An 18,548-nucleotide genomic window follows, 5' to 3' on the forward strand; every position below is an offset into this window, starting at 1 on the left:
GCTCCCTATTCCTGAGGCCCATTCATGGGTGGCTGGGCCGGAAAGGAACAATAGGTCTTGTCTTTTTTAAAATTACTTTTTACTGACCAAACGGGAATAAAAATATTACTTTACTAAATTACGACGCCACAGTTACTTAAATTTTCATTTACAAATTTTGACCGTTAAATTTTGATCAACAGAAAACTGATTTTGAGATGTAGAAGAGATTGATTAGATTGTACTGTATTTGACAAAAAGGAGTTATGGTTTATTTATTTGTTTAAAAGTTTTATTTATTTGAGCGATATCTACATCCAACCTGGGGCTTGAACTCATGATTCTGAAATCAAGAGCCAGATGCTCTACTGACTGAGCCAGCCAGGCGTGCCTGGAGTTATGGTTTAAATAAAAGATAGATTTTCTCTTTCTACTCTAAACAGGCCAGCTATTAATTTTCATAGATTAAATTCTGCTGATATTCTCCCTAAAACAAAATTTTAGAGAACTATAGTTTCAGGAGTTATTGGCATAGATTCTCACCTCGTTTAACACTTACATATAATAATAATAATAAAAAAAACTAATTGTGGTAGGAGGCTTTCATTTTTTGTTAGTTTATAACATTAATTGATGGTGCATGATTCGTTACTATAGAAGACATTCTTTTATTTAAGTTAAAATACTTCAGTGATTAAGTTAAAATACTCAGTGATTTCTCCCCTTAACTTGCATCTTGGTTGTCTGGAGATTTAAAACACTTTTTTTCCCACCTCTCAGTCACAAATAATAAATGCCCTGGTAGCTAAAAAGCCATTGTGTTTAGAATCCGCCAAGATTAGGCCTTGGCACCTCTATGAGGAAGTGCATTCCGGAGTCAAGAGCCCTGCACCCAGCCTGCCTGCTGCTCCACCCCAGGAGCTCAGCGCCAGGGCAGGGAGCCAGAGCATTCCTGCAGATCTGCATGGCCTCAGAGGGAGCTTGGGGGTAAAGCAGGAGGTGAGAGGTCAGGAAGGGAAAGTGCATATTTATACAGCCCTTTCTCTGACAAGGTCATGGCAACCCACATAGGTGGGTTCCTGTCAGAAGAGAATCGGCTATAGGTAGGCAGTACAGACAATATCTGGCTATAACTCATAATTAGCTGTAAGAAAAGTACTGGGTGAAGAAACATATCCATTTGCAATGGATAAACAATGCTGTGATTGTCTGATACGGCATTTTAGGTTCTTAACGGCACCACACTGACGAACAGAGAAATAAATAGTTGCAGTGTAACCTTCAGACGACTGAAAAGCAAGATCCGGTGACATTTTGGCATTCTCACTCAGCATCTGTGGGAAACGCTGCAAACACAATGCCTGGGGGTGATGAAAATGACTTTTGAACGAGGTTGGTTTGTGCTAGTCTGCAAGCAGACAGCTACTGCTCAGGCCAAGCCACTTGTTTCTGTGCAGGGGAGTGGACCCAGAGTTGCCAAGCTTCCAGTGTTTTAAGGGAAGCATAATATGTGGATATTTATGTAAACTTCTCAGAATTTTGAATAGTGGCAATTTCATTTTAAAGATAGTCTTTTGTGTGCTAAATTGGAACCTTCCTGAGAGCCAGATGTGACACGGAGGGCTGCCTCTTTGGAACCTCTGATTGACAGCTGGTATGAACCCACCTGTCCCTGGAGTTCACTGCGGGTTGCTCCAGCATCCCCTGTGAGTATCACTAAATTGGATTCAACACTCCATGACTCCCAGCACAAGCACTTTGTTCTTAGTAGGTCAGTTGGCCAACACCAGGGGACGGTGGGTGCTGCACAGCTCTGGCCCCTGCAGCATAAGATTAACACATGGGTAGCTGACCAGCATCTATTGGTGACCTGACGTGGGTGCACCCCAGAGCAGGACAGATGGAGAAATGCTTTAACATAGTGAAGTACAAGTTCATTGATACAGTATATAGCTCTGGGCTGTTGAGAAATAGTAATGTCAAGAAAGTAATAATCATTTATTAAGTACTTCCTTTGATTAGCACATTGTGTGAGACATGACATCAGCAGAAGCCCAACTGGGCTGTGGCAATCAGCAATGTATTTTAAAAGGTTTTTGTTGCTGGTTTTTTTTTTTGTTTTGTTTTTGTTATTTGTTTTAAATTTATTTTTGAATAAACACATTTGCACATTCACGTTTCTAATAGAGTTTTGAAAAGCTTAGAGGAAGACACTGATTCCTATGCTAGGAAACATGCATCATAATTTATGGGAAAAGTAACAGAACAGTACAAGACTGATCATACAAAATTCAAATGTTAGGAATGTCTACTGTGTTGTAACAGATACAACCCAAATCTTTAAGGCAAGGACCATAAGACACATTCATTTTAATAGAATAGAGTAGGTCACTAAGTGAGAGCATACTTGGTTTCAGAGGAGGAGAGCTCATAGGAGGGCCTGGAGTCGTTGGATGAGATGAGGTGTAAGACAGTCACTTTGTGTTGTGTATAAGGAAACGCGGGCCCAAAGAGGTGAAGTGATTTCTGAGTGTCGCATGTTCTGGAACCTGGAGGTATCTGGATGAGAATCACTAGGCACTCTGAGGAATGTCTGGAAGAAGACTGTGGCACCTTCCTGTGCACCTGATGGGAATCGTGGAGTGTTTGCTTATCCTGTGAGGGTCAGCAGAAGACAGGAAGGGAAGAAATTAGTATCAATTCTCATACAAGGGAATTAGAACAAGGCATTCTGACCAGGAGTGTTATGTGGCTGGTTTTGGAGATGATTTCCTGAAAATTTAACAGTGTTAACTTTGTTTTAGAGAGTGTGTGATTGTGACATTCATTCTTCAAGGTAACAAATAAGAATTAGCTGATCGATATACTGAGATAATGATCCAGATCTGTGATTCCTGCTTCTTTCTCACCTGGACTGGAAGAATTCCTGCTGAGTCTTAGATTATCTCTTAACTGATTATTGAAACAGCTGCATTGGGAAGTCATGTGGTACAGTGGGAGGAAAAAAAAAATGTGTAGTGTATCCAATTTGAGTAAATTTGAATTCCTGGTCTAACTTGGCTGTGACCTACAACCATCATTCCATATTCTGATCTTTCATCTCATTATCTACAAAATAAAGGAACTGGTACAAAATCACTAAAGATCCCTCTTTCTAAAATTCTTTCTTCTCTCTGGCTTCTCTGTCATAGTGTTAAAAGGACCAAATATGAGAAAAGATTTTGGAAAGCTTTTTTAGAGTAGTTTTTAAATTTAATCATTATTTCAGAAACCTGTAAGATGTTGAAAATATCTTACCAGATCACAAAATACATTTTTCTCCTTGGAAATATACAATGTTTTTGTATACTTTTATATACAGAAGTATAGCTGGTTCTTTAAAACTTAAGTTCAGGGGTGTCTGGGTGGCTCAGTCATTTGAGCGTCTGACTTCAGCTCAGGTCATGATCTCATGGTCTGTGAGTTCGAGCCCCATTTCGGGCTCTGTGCTGACAGCTCAGAGCCTGGAGCCTGCTTCAGATTCTGTGTCTCCTTCTCTCTCTGCCCCTCCCCCGCTCATGCTCTGTCTCTCTCTCTCTCTCTCTGTCAAAAATAAAATAAACATTAAAAAAAATTATAAAACTTAAGTTCAAATGAAATTCCTATTCCTGAATGAAATTAATTGCAATAAGCAATTCAGTAATACAGCTTTTTAAGATGTTCTTTTAGTCTGAATTGACCAGATGAATCTGGATTTTACCTCTTTGGTTAACTCATGGTTAGAAATTAGTGCTATCTTCTGTTGGTGGGAATATAAACTGGTGCAGCCATTCTGGAGAACAGTATGGAGGTTCCTCAGAAAGTTCAAAATAGAACTACCCTATGATCCAGCAATTGCACTACTAGGTTTTTACACAAAGGATGCGAAAATATAGATTCAAAGGAATACATCCACCCTGATATTTATGGCAGCATTGTCAACCATAGCCAAACTATGGAGAGAGTCCAAATGTCCATTGACTGATGAATGGATGAAGAAGATGTGGTGTGTGTGTGTGTGTCTACACACACACACACACACACACACACACACACACACACACACACTGGAATATTACTCAGCCATCAAAAAGAATGGAATCTTACCACCTGCAATAATGTGGATGGAGCTAGAGTGTATTATGCTAAGTGATATAAGTTAGAGAAAGATAAATATCATATGATTTCACTCATTTGTGGAATTTAAAAAACAAAACAGATGAATATATGGGAGGATGTCAAAAAGGGAGAGAGGGAAACAAACCATAAGAGACTCAAAGAGAATAAACTGAGAGTTGATGAAGGGAAGAGGGTGGGGGATGGGATAGATAGGTGCTGGGTATTAAAGGGGGCACTTGCTATGATGGGCACTGGGTGTTTTGTGTAAGTGATGAATCACTGAATTGTATTCTTGAAGCCAATATCGCACTGTATGTGAGCTAACTAGAATTTAAATAAATATTTGAAAAGAAAAAAAAGTGTTATCTTACTAGGTACAAATAGAGGCCTTTCTGGACAGGTTTTTGCATGGCTTTGTCTCTGCCTTTGACTTCTGAATATAACCAAAGACTAGTCCTTTAGTGAACCTACTTCTTGTAGAAGTTAGTGTGAATTGGTTCCACCTTCGCAGTTGTTTGTGGTCACAGCTCCTAAGGCTCTGCCTTGACTTTACAAACCATTTAGGTAAATTTTTCTGCTTTTTCACCCATCTTTCTACACAGATGGAGGTTCAAGGGTGTCTGTCAACTGTTTAAGATGGTTTTGAGATAGATTTCTTAGGCAGACAACATCTGAGGATTTCACAGCTTTGTTTTACTACCAGATTCAGAATTCACAGTGATTTCTCTGTCAGCATCTTCTTCAGACTTTGAGAAATCTGGGATCGATTTCTGTAATCTGCTCTCCTTACTTATTGGTATCGGTGTGAAAAATGGTTGGCATTAGTTCCTGGAGTTCAGGATTATTTTGGTTGGTGTAGGGAAAGCAGGGGAGGCAGGCAAAAAGGAACCACCTTTCCTGGAGCAGGTGTCCTGTTTGGCACTTTGAACAATGCGCTATGTGGATCTTGGAACCAAGTGTCCTGAGGGGTGACAGGAAATCCCTCTGTAACAATGGTCTTGCCCCTCCCCTCTCTCCAGGGGTGAGAATGGGGCACCTGAGGAAACCACCCGGTTTCCTTCTCCTGAGAAGCTGGAATCAGAGCCCAGAAGATGAGTCAGCTGTGCAGAGCCACCACTTTTGGGGCTACTGTTACAGCCCAGGTGCCAGGCACACCCATGAACAAAGAAGTGGGTTTGCAGGGAAAGAATAGAGTCGCTGAGAAACACCAAAGGACCGTGCAGCTTTGAGAGGAGAATGGGGGTAGGACACAGGAGCCATGAATTCCACTTTGTGATGTCCTGCGGTGTCCTTTAAGTTGAATCCCTAATTTGGTCTGGTTTCCTTGCACCTTAACAGTGGATAACATTACTTCTTTGGTAATCCCATGAGGAAGGTGGGTGATATTCTCATTTTACTCATGAGGAAACCGAAGCTCAGAAACAATAATTACTTACTCAAGGTCACACAGATTGTAAGAGCAGTGTTTGAATCTATGTGTTTGGTACCTTAGAGCATATATTTGGAAAGTAAATGGAAAATAAAGAAGGTGAAACTCCTTGAATTGTTTGAAAATATACATCCCTGGTTTTTCCTACTATTGCATGATTTCCTTACTTCTTTAAATCTACAGATATTCTTGAGAAGACAGTACATTCTGCTAATTTATAAAGAAGCAGCAAGTCAGTCTGCTTCTAAGTTCTTTGGGACATTTTGCCCAGCAAAGAGGGGAAGAGGCAGTAACAGCCTTAAGTGCAAGGCACATCACGTAGATCATATAGTCAGGTGTATGTTCATGGCTCTTTTCCTTAGTTGGCACCCTTTTTTATTCTGCCTTGAAGCTGATGTTTATTTTCATTCTGTAAAAGATTTAATATATGGCAAGTCTGGTTAGATTTTCTCTAAAATGTTAATATTTCCACTCTTCCCATGAGTTAAGTTTAGCATTCCACGCATAGCTACCCAAATTAGAAAAGCAAGCAAAACTAAAGGCCTATGGTGTATTAAATATCATAGCTCTAGTGAGTTACCATAAATGATACTTAGTTTCCCATTCCCTTTTCCTTCATCAAGAACTTATTGAGCACCTCTTTGACATAAGACCTGTGATACTGTGATTTATAATAAGAAATATGTATTTGGTGTTTATTCCCATTTCTGGCACAGAGCTCCTAAAACCATTGGAATTTCCTATATGATAAGAGCAGTAGAGGTGAAGGAACATCTTTTGTTATTCATAGCAAGCTCTTTTGAACCTACTGGTGAGGTCACTTTTGGAAAGTCCCTAAGGATGGGGGCTGGGTACAAGGGGAGCCAGCCATAATTAAAGAGTTGGGATTTTCAGCCCCAGCCCCTGACCTCTGGAGAGGAAAGAGGTGTTGGAGATTGAGTTCAATCATTGATAGCCAACAACTTCATCAATTGTGCCTATGTACTAAAGTCTCCATAAAACCCCAAAGGATGGGATTCTGAGGGGTTGGTGAATTCGTGGAGATGCAGTGAGTGTTGCTCAGAGCCCCTTTCTCATACTTTGTCTTGTGCATGTCTTCCATTTGGCCATTTTTGAGTTTTTATAATGAACTGGTGATCTCGTAAGTAAACTGTTTCTCTGAGTTCTGAGAACCCCTCTAGCAAATTAATCTGATGAGGAGGCAATCTTGAGGGATTCAGCCCTTAACATGTGGGATCTGACAGTATCTCCAGGTTGATAGCATGAGAATTGAGTTAAATTGCAGGCTACCCAGTCATTGTCCTCTGAGAATTGAACTGCTTGGTTAGGTGTTGGAAAAAACATTCAGTGGAGACTCTTTTCTGTGGAGCATAGAGAAAGGAATAAAACCTGGCCCCTGATTTAGGGGGAACTTAGTCATATAAAAATAATAAAGCAGTTATGTCACACTTATTCAAAGCCAAGCACTGTGTTGAGCACTTTCTCTTTGTTTCATCTTTATTATTATTATTATTATTATTATTATTATTTAAATTTTTCATCTTGAGACTCCATGCCCAATGTGGAACCTGAACTCATGACCCCAGAGATCAAGAGTCTCATGCTCCACCAGCTGAACCAGCCAGGCATCCCAAGCACTTTTTTAAAAATTATCTAATCTTCATATCCACTATATAAGTAGTTGGTGATATCTCTATTTTATTGTTGAGAAACCTGAGGCCCAGAGGGATTTACTAACTTGTCCAAGATCACACCATGGGTAAACTGGCAGAGCTGAGACATAAGTGGACTTCCACTCTTGTAGACTTAGCCATTTTGTCAGGCTAGGGAGGTAAAAGATGTACTTACGTGTGGGCAGGATGTATCAAGTGTCACAGAGTGGCACTCTGAAAAAGTTCAAGTGCCCACTAGGATAATTTGCTTACGGCTGAGGGTAAAATCTATGATGTTATTGTGAAGGAAGTGGATTTTGAAGGCTGGCTAGATTAGGGCAGTAGATTTCACGCTGAGGTATGCAGCTCCTGGTGGTGAAGAGAGTACAGGAAGACTTTATTTTTTATTTTTATTTTTTATTTTTTTAAGGGTATTTATTCATTTTTGAGAGAGGCAGGTGGAGCACACACACACCCCTGCAAGCAGGGGAGGAACAGAGTGAGACAGAGAGAAACCTAAGCAGGCTCTCCATGCTGTCAGCACAGAGTCAGATGCGGGGCTTGATGTCACAAACCCTGAGATCAATACATGAGCTGAAATCAGGAGCTGGCCACCCAACTGGCTGAGCCACCCAGGTGCCCCAGGAGGACTTTCTTGAGGGTTGTGTGAGCACAGACGGTTTTGATTCAGTCGCCTTTCAGATTCTCTTTCCTGACGGGAATCTGCCTGCCGTAGTGTACTTGCTTTGCTGGCTCTTCTCTCCAGCCTGCCCTTTACCAGCGGACCATTTCCCATTGTCCGAAAGAAAGGCAGACCTTTTCCTCATCCAGAATCCATTGCACTGTTTTGTCCTTAAATGTTAAAAACCTCCTGAGCTGGTGTTTGGAAACTAAATGGCCTTAATTATTAATGACTTCCTTTGCTAAGTCATTTCCTCATTTTTACTTTGGACAAAATTGGAGGAAGACCCAATTGATTTGTCACCTGATAGAGCATTTGAAATAATTTTAGGTATGTATCACTACTAGACACATAGTAGTGTCTTAATTTCTTTACATACAACTCTACTTATTTATGTGAACAAGATTTCTCAGCATTGAAATCTATCCAGATAAAAACAGGAATGGAATTATTGCCGACCTATTTTATTCCAGCACAAAATAATAGTCATGAAGGCATATGATCTATGTCCTTGTTGGGAAAACAAAACTACCTTGTTTATCTCATTAAGAATTACTTGCCAACAAAAGTTTACTTTTTACTCTTAATTGTTTTTCAACATTATTTTGGTATACTAATAATCTATTAATCATTGTAATGGCTTAGTTCAGAAGAAATTTTTAACACCTAGAGCTTTATAAAACTTAAATTTATTTCTATTTTTTGTCATTGAGAAGTGAATAAAACTTTCAAGTGGTACAACATGTATTACTTTGGGATAAATTTTTGGGAGGAGGTGGAATTGAAATGCAAATACAAGGAGAATAAAGAATGCCATGAAATTTCCAAAATGTAAACTCATTTCATGTATTTTTAAAACGGGTGACTGTGGGTATCCAATTTCTATGGTATTTTATTGCATTGGATACATTGAAAAGAGTTGTGACACAATTCCATTTTAAAGTGTCAATATTTTCTGTATCCTGCAAATGGCGTACATTGGTATTGTTTCAACTTTTTTTTTTTTTTTTAAATCAAGTGTACTTGACATAGACTATCCTATTAGTTTCAGGGGTACATCACAGTGATTTGGTATTTTTATACATTACTAAATGATCCCCATGATAAATCTAGTTACCATTTGTCACCATAAAAAGTTGGAACTATAAAACTTTTGATAAAAAATGTTTGATATCACCTTAGAAGCATGCACTAGGGGACAGTAGTTTTTCAGATTCTTTTGTACTGGGTAAAAAGCTGAAAGAATTCCAAGACCTCCTAGATCTGAGCTCAAACTATGAGGCAGAAAAAAATATGAATTTTCTCAATTTTACCTTAGCTAAAGAAACCTTTTTAAGGCAGTTCTTACATATAATGATATGTACTTCATATATATTTTATATTCTATTATACTTGCATCAAATAAAAACCTCTAAAGCAGGGATCTAGCATATTCCTGTGAAGCAGAACCAACTTTAGAGATGGAATGGTCCACCTGCTGCACCAGGTGAGATAAATTGACAGAAAATGACTTGGAGGGGCACCTGGGTGGCGCAGTCGGTTAAGCGTCTGACTTCTGCTCTGGTCATGATCTTGTGGTTTTCGAGTTCAACCCCCATGTCGGGCTCTGTGCTGACATCTCAGAGCCTGGAGCCTGCTTCAGATTCTGTTTCCCTCTCTTTTTCTGCCCCCTCCCCACCATGATGTGCACGCATGCGCTCTCTCTCTCTCAAATAAATAAATATTAAAAATAAATTTAAAAAAAAGATGACTTGGAAAAGGTTTGCTGTGTGTTGCTCTAAATTGTGTGGTCCCCTTGAAGGGGTTGGGGGGAATGCAAGAGTGCTGCCAGGATTGGATGTGAGCGTTTACTCAGTCTTCTTCCCTTGAATTGTGTCCTCCTATCACAAGAAGAAAACTTGGTATTTAAGAGATTTGCCACTTCTTAATTACAGCCAGCCAGTCACAGATAGGTGTTGTCATTGAGGCCATGGGTGCTGAAAGGAAAGATGGCACCCTTCTGCTGCTACCATGTCTCACAGCCCCTCCAGCATGCACAGGTGTAGATCACAAGTTCTTTAGCTAGAACGCTTTCGTTCTCCTCCGGGGACCTCAGGGGCCGAGCAGATGACTTCGCAAGTTCAGAAGTGCCTTTCTTGTTTTTGAACCTGCCTTTCTGACCCACGAGGAAGGATGTCTGTGACACACTGTGTCTCTCTCAGTGTGTACTTTGGTAGCTCCGCCAAAGGAGCAGAGGATGCAATGCCTTCATTTCCACCCAGCTCACACTCCCAAGGTGATCATTTTGGTGATGAGGAAAGCTGAGAGATCCAGGAGAGTACTGGGTCAGGGAGGGAGAAATTGGAAGCAGACCAACCAGAGAAACGATCTTTCATGTGTAGACATATTTTCCTAGCATCTTTCTCCTCCACACCCAATTCTTTATAATCTAGCCTTCAGCTTTTTAGCAGAATGCCTTGTTTGATCTTGCAGTGGACATGTAGCAAAATCAGTGTCTTAAAAGTCTCTATGTTTTTGCTAAAGCAGTAACTGCTTAAATACCACCCTTGGGCTTTTTGAATGAAGAAACTCTTAAAAAAGCAGGAATCTGGCTGCCTGTTTGGGATGAATGGGCTGATGTCAGGCATTTGAACTTTAAAGAATTAGCCACTAGATGATGAAACACTTCTATTTTCCAAATTTTGTGTTTCAAGATTCAGTTTTGTTTTGCCTAATTTTTTTTTAAACTCCTTTTTTTTTTTTTTTAACGTTTATTTACTTCTTTTGAGACAGAGACAGGGCATGAACTGGGGAGGGTCAGAGAGAGAGAGGGAGACACAGAATCCGAAACAGGCTCCAGGCTCTGAGCTGTCAGCACAGAGCCCGACGCGGGGCTCGAACTCAGGAGCCCCGAGATCATGACCTGAGCCGAAGTCGGACGCTTAACCGACTGGGCCACCCAGCTGCCCCTTGTTTTGCCTAATTTAATGAGTGGCTGTTTTGCCAAATTCTCCTGTTTGACCATAATTTGTGGTGTTAGAAAAAATGTCTTATTTTGCTAACTTGCTATGCTTTCTGCCATTTTTTCCATAGTACTCAGTCTAAAGTTGGTGAAACCAAGGCATAGTGACTTTGTACTGTCACTGTAACAACTATAACATTAAACTGTATCTCCAATTAAAAGCTCATTCTTAATTCATGAATATCACATTTCTTATGATAAATCGTGGGGTTAGGCAATATGAAATCAGATGAGTTTTACTGGAACCTAATACATAATCTGTTGCATTGGTAACAGTTGTAATCTGCCCTGATTGTCTTAAGCATCAGATACAGGTTTTTTATCTTTTAATTTAGATAAGAAAATGTGAATAAATTGGATAAAATTTAACCTAAAAGTTTACAAATTTATCATATTTGAGTGTTCTTAAAATTAAATCATTTATATATTGAAATCCTGCTTTACTAATTGGCTATTTGTCCTTCCCCTCATATAACAGAATAAGACATTGTCACTTGCTTAGAAAAATCTTTTTTCACTTAATGTCACACATTTATCCTCATGCCTACTCTGTAAATTAAAAGCATTGGCAACATTTAAATGACATCAAAAGTTTAATTTAGGTTGATAGGTGTCAAATTGAGCTACAAATTTTGTGAGATTCCTAATACTATTAAAATGCAAAGTGTTTTTGTAACTGAAGATCCGTGCATATCCATCACCAAATTTTGACATCACAGGAATGACTTTTAAGAATTTCCCCCAGATCAAGTAGCTAAATAGATCCTGGGAAAGTTGATTTTGTTTCTGACAGCCACTCTTCCTGAATTGAAGGCAAGGGTCATTTAAGACGAGGGCGCTCAAACGTGAACAGAGCCAAACCACACAAAAGCCTGGTCATGGTCTGATGCACACAAGCTTGAAACGTTCGCATATAACATGTTAAAAAACGAACAAGGAAGGTACCGTGAAGCATTGGACACTGGCATTGCAGTGTTGTGTAAACTGTAGAGAACTGTGTGGACCCATATTAACCTATAGTGACTAACAGTCCAGAGACAAAAATGATGACAGGAGCTAGATTTGGGTCCTTAAGAAACTATAGCAATCCCCTGATTAGCTTACTTTACCAAATGTGACTAGCCTCCTGAAATAAAGCCCGTTGTCCTTTTATTTAAAAATTTTTTTAATTTTAGAGAGAACACAAGTTGGGGAGAGGGACAGAGAGAAAATCTTAAGCAGGCTCCACACTGAGGGTGGGGCTCAATCCCACAACCCTGGGATCATGACTTGAGCTGAAATCAGGAGTCAGACACCCAGCCAAGTGAGCCACGCAGGCACCCCAAAGCCCATTGTTTTTTTAATGTGAACAATATGTATAATGAATTGGATGCTCCTAACTGTGTAAATGGTCTTGCTAGCATTAACATTAAGAATAAAATATAGGAGCGCCTGGGTGGCTCAGTTGAGCGTCCTACTTTGGCTCAGGTCATGATCTCACAGCTCGTGAGTTCGAGCCCCACGTCAGGGTCTGTGCTGACAGCTCGGAGCCTGGAGCCTACTTCAGATTCTGTGTCTCCCTCTCTCTCTGCCCCTAACCCACTCGCATCCTGTCTCTCTCTCTCTCTCTCAAAAATAAAATAAACATTAAAAAAATAAAATACAGATTTACGAGGCACCTTAATAACCATATGCCAATAACTGATCTCTTATAGATCATCTGTAGTCATCATTTAAAAGAATAGTGAGTTATGGCAGAAGGTAGCTTTCAGAACTCTAAAAAGTAGCCTAGTCCTGTGGGATATGGCTACATGTCCCTTGTGTTGCACTTCACATACAGGTTTTTTTTTGAACTTAGTTTTGACACTTCTACAAAATAGCATCATTATCCTGAATTTTCCCTTCTAGTGGAAAAAATAGAAGCGAATACATCCTTTATAGTAGACCTTCACTGATACCCCACCATGTGTAAAGCACTATGTTAACAGTCATGAAGCGGTACAGTGATGCATCCTTCATTTTATTAAGATTTTGATGCCTTATTAACTTTTATTAATAATTTAAAAATAATTTAAAAATATATTTTATGAAATATATACATAATTCATGTGTCTAGATATTTTGGATGGTAAACAACTGTTTGGCTTTATCTAAAAGAAAGAATTGCTCCAAATGGAGTGATTTATGCAGTGCAGGAAAATTGCCCTCAATGTTTTATTTCTTAAAGTGGATAGTGGTTAAACAGTCATTCATTTTATAATACTTTGTTAAACTGTTCGTATTTCACATATGTGTGTGTGTGTGTGTGTGTGTGTGTGTGTGTGTGGTCCATTATAACACAGTGAAAAAGGAGTGGGAGAAAAAGATTTTTTCCAACCTGAAAATATCTCCTAGGACACTGCCTAAAATTCCGTTGTGATCAATTAAGTATTTTAGTTAATATTTGGCTTTCCTTTTTCCTCTTTAAAATGGAACTGTTGGGGTGCCTGGGTGGCTCAGTTGGTTAAGCATCTGACTTGTGATTTCAGCTTAGGTCATGATTTTAGGTTCATGAGTTTGTGTGCCCTGCATTACCCTGAGTCAGGCTCTGCGCTGAGAGCAGGGAGCCTGCTTGGAATTACCTCTCTCTCCCTTTCTCTCTGCCCCTCTCTCTAAATAAACAATTAAAAATAAACAATTAAAAAGACAAACAATTAAAAAAAATTAATGAGATAGAACTATTGCATGGCCAATAATACATGAAAATACTAGCCTTTTATGTGATGGGTTTGTCAGCTCACCTCTTCTCTGTAGTGCAAGCATCTGAGCTAATGTAGATGGGATGATTCTGAAAGGTGGTTTGATAAGGGGGGAAGAAGCTTGGGAAAGGAAAATAGTAGTGCATGTCAGCAACATGGAAAGTCAGTAAATCTCAATAACGTGTAACCTTTCTCACCTTTGCAGATTTCAGTAACCCAACACAACCTAGCTTTACTGAATTGCCTAGCTTTCTTCTCAAATCGTAGTGTGACAACATATCACTAATTTGACCTAATTAGTTAAAATACAGTGTTCTAAAAGTATAGTTATTACTTTTAAGTGCATCTTTAGCAACATAAAGAAAGCTAATAATTATTGCCTAATTAGGGCTTTTTAAAGAATGCTACATCCACAAATAGAAAAGAGTAATTTATAGTTAGCATATGAATGTTATATGAGGGGATACTTCAGAAGTGCTCCCAGTAAGTTAGTGCTTGTAAGTAGCATTTGTGTGTAGTCTGTAAGTAGCCTGTAGTCTGTCTCCTCATGAGACTTTTAAGACCCTATTATTAAAGACAAAGGGAATACATATCTACAGGTTTTTAGTTAGTAGTCACTGTTTTGAATATAAAAGAACCACGAATTATATTGTATTACTGCCAATACCTTATTTATTTATGCTGTGTATATGAAAGTCCTGTGACTGTTAGCAAAATAGTCCTGACAGTCACATAATTTGTTTTGAAGAAGTCTTGCTAAACTGTTTCTGAATGTCTGAGAGACAGCACGTATGTGATTTTTTCCCTGAAATTCTTTTTAAATTTTTTTAATGTTTTATTTTTGACAGAGAGAGAGAGAGAGAGAGAGAGAGACAGACAGAGAGAGACAGAGCATGAGCGGGGGAGGGGCAGAGAGAGAGGGAGACACAGAATCCGAAGCAGGCTCCAGGCTCTGAGCTGTCAGCACAGAGCCCGACGCGGGGCTCGAACTCACGGACCGCGAGATCATGACCTGAGCCAAAATCAGACAGAGAGAGAGAGAGAGAGAGAAAGAGAGAGAGAGAGAGAGAGAGAGAGAGAGAGAGAATGAGCAGGTGAGAGGCATAGAGAGGGGGGAACAGAGGGCCCAAAGCAGGCTCTGTGCTGACAGCAGCAAGCCCGATGTAGGGCTCTCACTCACAAAACGTGAGATCATGACCTGAGCTGAAGTCAGATGCTTAACTGACTGAGCCACTCAGGTGCCCTGCCTGAAATTCTTTTGGAAAAACATCCATCTTGTGTTCATCTCAAAAATTATTTGGATAGTGTAGATAACCAGATATTGGTTTGTTTAGAAAGTATGTACACATACATCATTTAAAATTTAGCTATTTGAAAATATTCCTGGATTTATTTATCTACCTGTTTATTAATTTTTCAGAAGATTCAGGTAGGGGCACCAACATGGCTCAGTCAGTTAAGCATCTGACTTCAGCTCAGGTCATGATCTCGCGTTTTGTGAGTTCGAGCCCCACATCAGGCTTGCTGCTGTCAGCACAGAGCCTGCTTTGGACCCTCTGTTCCCCCCTCTCTATGCCCCTCACCCGCTCATTCTCTCTCTCTCTCTCTCTCTCTCTCTCTCTCTCAAATAAACATCAGGGGGAAAAAAGATTCAGATGGATGGAAACAGGCAAACGTGATAAGCACCTTCACTTGCTCTGAGGTGATTGGTTATTAGACTAAGAAAAGACTAATCAGTCTAAAGAGATGAGAAGTGGAGCAAACCTGGGTTTATTCTTAGGCTAGTCACACAGGACTTGGGTTCACATGATGTTCACCTTTACTTAGTGCTGCTTCCATTCGTGTTATTAACACTGGGTATTGGGCTCTCCGCTGTGTTCTGTCTCCGCCCCCCCCCCCCCCCAACACAGCCTGGGATACAACCCTAGGTACATGAAGGTCCCTTCATTTATGTTATAACTTCATAATAGCTGCTGAAACAATACCACATTTTTAACAAGTTTATTAGGAACAATAAAAATATTAATGTTGGTGCACACCCACTGTCTAGAGCACAAATGAATCAATCCTTCCTGCCACTGTCCCAGGGCCACACCACATGGAGTTCACGTTTGAGAAGCAGCTCCATCTCAGATCTGTGCCTGAAACTTAGGGAGTCTGCCCTTGGAATTTTTATTAATGGTCATGGCAAAATAGACAGTGACCAGCTAGTGCCGATGTCTGATAGCACATGGGGTGGTTCAGGGGAACTGGTTTTTGTCCCATTCGTCATATCTGGTGAAATTTTCTGTAGGCTCCAAACTAACTTTCTAATGCCTGGATTCTGAATGTTGCTCCGACATGAACTTACCTTTAATGTTTTTAATATGTCTTCAGTCTTACCTTTCCATTTCAGAATTCCAAAATAGGAACAAAATTCAGATATTGAATCCATGTCAAATTCCTTATAGTGATCGTTTTTGGAGCTCTTAATTGAAACCACTGTTTTCTCTGTCCAAGGTGTATTCATTACTGTTTATTTTTCCTGATGAGTAGTCAAATGTGCCTCCAAGTGTTCTAAAGAGTGTGTCTCTCCCAGCGGACCCTTAATTTTGGACTGTTTGAGGGTGGGGTGCAGGTGGCACATGGAAACCTATGTAAGGTGGTTTAGAGCTAATGTCTGGCACCAGACTGCTGGTTTGCAAAGCTGGTCCCACCACTCATGAGCTGTAGGACCTTGGGAAAGGCCCGTTTTTCTTATCTTTAACGATGGGGATAATATTAACCTTTTAGGATTATTTTGAAGATTATATGAGTAAATAGACATGAAGTGCAACTGATACATAGTAAGTGCTCAATAAATATTAGCTCTTAATAGTATTACAACCTCATTTCAGGGCTCAAAAACTATCAGTGGTTAGTGGTGATTACTCTTAGGATCAGAGGATTTGAACTCTGGACATACTTCTGCAAGATGCCACTTTGAAGAAAACAACCTGCATGTCACCTAGAGTTAATTGAACAAGGACTTTGGGGGTCCCCTTGCTGGTTTTTCCTGCACTTCCCAGAGTGAGGTGCATGCCACTTGAGAGGAGTCGTCATCATCAGTGCCCATGTATCACTTCCCCTGCAGACTTAACAGCCTCCGTTCTGAGAATGGGATCCAGACTTCCTGGATGGGCCTAGACACTTCACTTAACCTTTATTTGAATCATGATTTCCAACATTGTGTCTGCCGGGGGCTCCCTCTGCTGGTGCATCTAGCCTGTATGCAAATATGTGGAATAGTAGCTTTTAAACAGTCAGTTTTAGGCTTTTAGGGATGTTTGCATAAAAAAACACATTTGAAAACTTTTTTTTTCCCCATGTGAGTGATAGAAATCACATCTATATTACTCTTTTTTTTTTGCCATTTGCATTATAAGTTGAAATATTTTTGGTCTGATTTAGAATGGGGACTATCATGGCATGCCAAAAAACAGTAATTTCTTCACAACGTGGTTATCAGGGACTGGTTATTAGGTCTTACATACCAGTGTATAGTGCTAAATATCTTAGAATCGTATTTTAGTAGTCTAAGGAATATCCATGAAGTGGGGACTTAGTTCACTCTTAAAGTTTCAAAAGGGCCCATTTTAAAGTGATGTCATATCCTAGACCCTCTTGGACACGATTATGTATTAAAGGCTTAGTACATGTCAGAAAACGGTACCTAAGATTTACTGGGTGATTCATTATTTATTTAGAATTATAATTTATCAATAAAATGTGCCACGATGTCCCTGAAGTTGGAGTTTAAAATAACTTCTTGTCTCCTTTTGTTTTTCTCACCACTGTCTCTTTTCTTCCATCTTCCCTTCCCCCTCTTTGCTACTAGGATCAAACAGCATCAATCGAGTAACAGGAAACATGGAAAATGGAGAAAATGAAGGAACGACTAAAATCACTGCACCTTCACCAATAAAAAGGTCAGTCAGTTAACCGAAAGAACATACTAGTGTGTGCTGTCACAAAAATGCTTTTTCCTGTTGGCAAGGTTAAGAATCTCTTTCCTTTGATAGTTAATACGTTTGATCGAAATAGTCTGCGAGAAAGAATACCTGAAAAATGCCAGTGGAACAGAAACATCAGGACCTGCCTCTCTCATTTGAAGGAAATGCTCCTGCTGGCATGGTGAACTCACAGTCTGTGATCTGCGTTCTCGGCAGCCCAGGGAAAATTCCACGTGCTTTTTAAAATGGCATGATATAATGGACTTACTCAGAGGGACCTGTGAAATAAAGTAGATGATATTCATGTTTAATGCGCTGTGTTCATTACCGTGGTGCACTGAACTGTGGCCCTGGAAAAAGGGTTTATAGCATTATAGCATTTAGAGGCAAGGGCTTCAGAAGTCAGTGATTGCATATGTATGAAGAGTTGTCATGGTCCTCTGCATCAATTTTCCCAGCCGCAATCCCCAGCAGAAAGACTTTCTCTCAATATATTACATGGATTGTTTCCATGAAAGATCAGCCTTGTTCTCTGTTAAGACGCTGTTTCCGCGTCAGTTTTTCCTATCTCCAATTATGTTCACGGACCAGCATTTGAGAAATACAATGAGCAGCTTTCATCAGCTCACTTTGTCTATAGAGATAGCTCCCTACATCATGGAGAAATCCAAGCAGTCAGAAATATGTGACCTTGACAGACTTCTTTGATCATCCACTCCATCTTTTTTTAGTAAATAATGGTGTCTTCATTCACCTAGATTGAGGAATACAGTTTATAATATCCTAGCAAAATAACTGTAAGATACGAGGATTCTCAGAGTTGCGGTGTTTTCCTCAGGGTTTTGTCTACAGTCTCTTTTGTTTAGTTCCAGGACACTCCCTTCATAGATTCTTTTTGGAATGACAGGTTCTTTGCCTTTGCATACGCTAGAGTTGACTGTGTTTGCCTTAGCCTCACAGCTGTGGCTAGAGCGTCAGCT

General features: G+C 39.8%; 1 protein-coding gene across 6 annotated transcripts in view; it reads left to right on the forward strand.

Annotated features, from left to right (window-relative positions):
• Nucleotides 1-18,548, forward strand: part of EPB41L4A (erythrocyte membrane protein band 4.1 like 4A) — a 252,054-nt gene that overhangs the window by 185,786 nt on the left and 47,720 nt on the right. For all 6 annotated transcript variants that reach the window (XM_019450505.2, XM_019450508.2, XM_019450506.2 and 3 more), the window contains one exon: nucleotides 17,454-17,544. In XM_019450505.2, the coding sequence (XP_019306050.2) occupies nucleotides 17,454-17,544 (91 nt within the window). The remainder of the gene's footprint in view (nucleotides 1-17,453; nucleotides 17,545-18,548) is intronic.

Source organism: Panthera pardus, unplaced genomic scaffold (assembly GCF_024362965.1).
Source record: "Panthera pardus isolate Hobbes unplaced genomic scaffold, ASM2436296v1 HiC_scaffold_2, whole genome shotgun sequence".
Taxonomy (NCBI): Eukaryota; Metazoa; Chordata; class Mammalia; order Carnivora; family Felidae; genus Panthera; species Panthera pardus.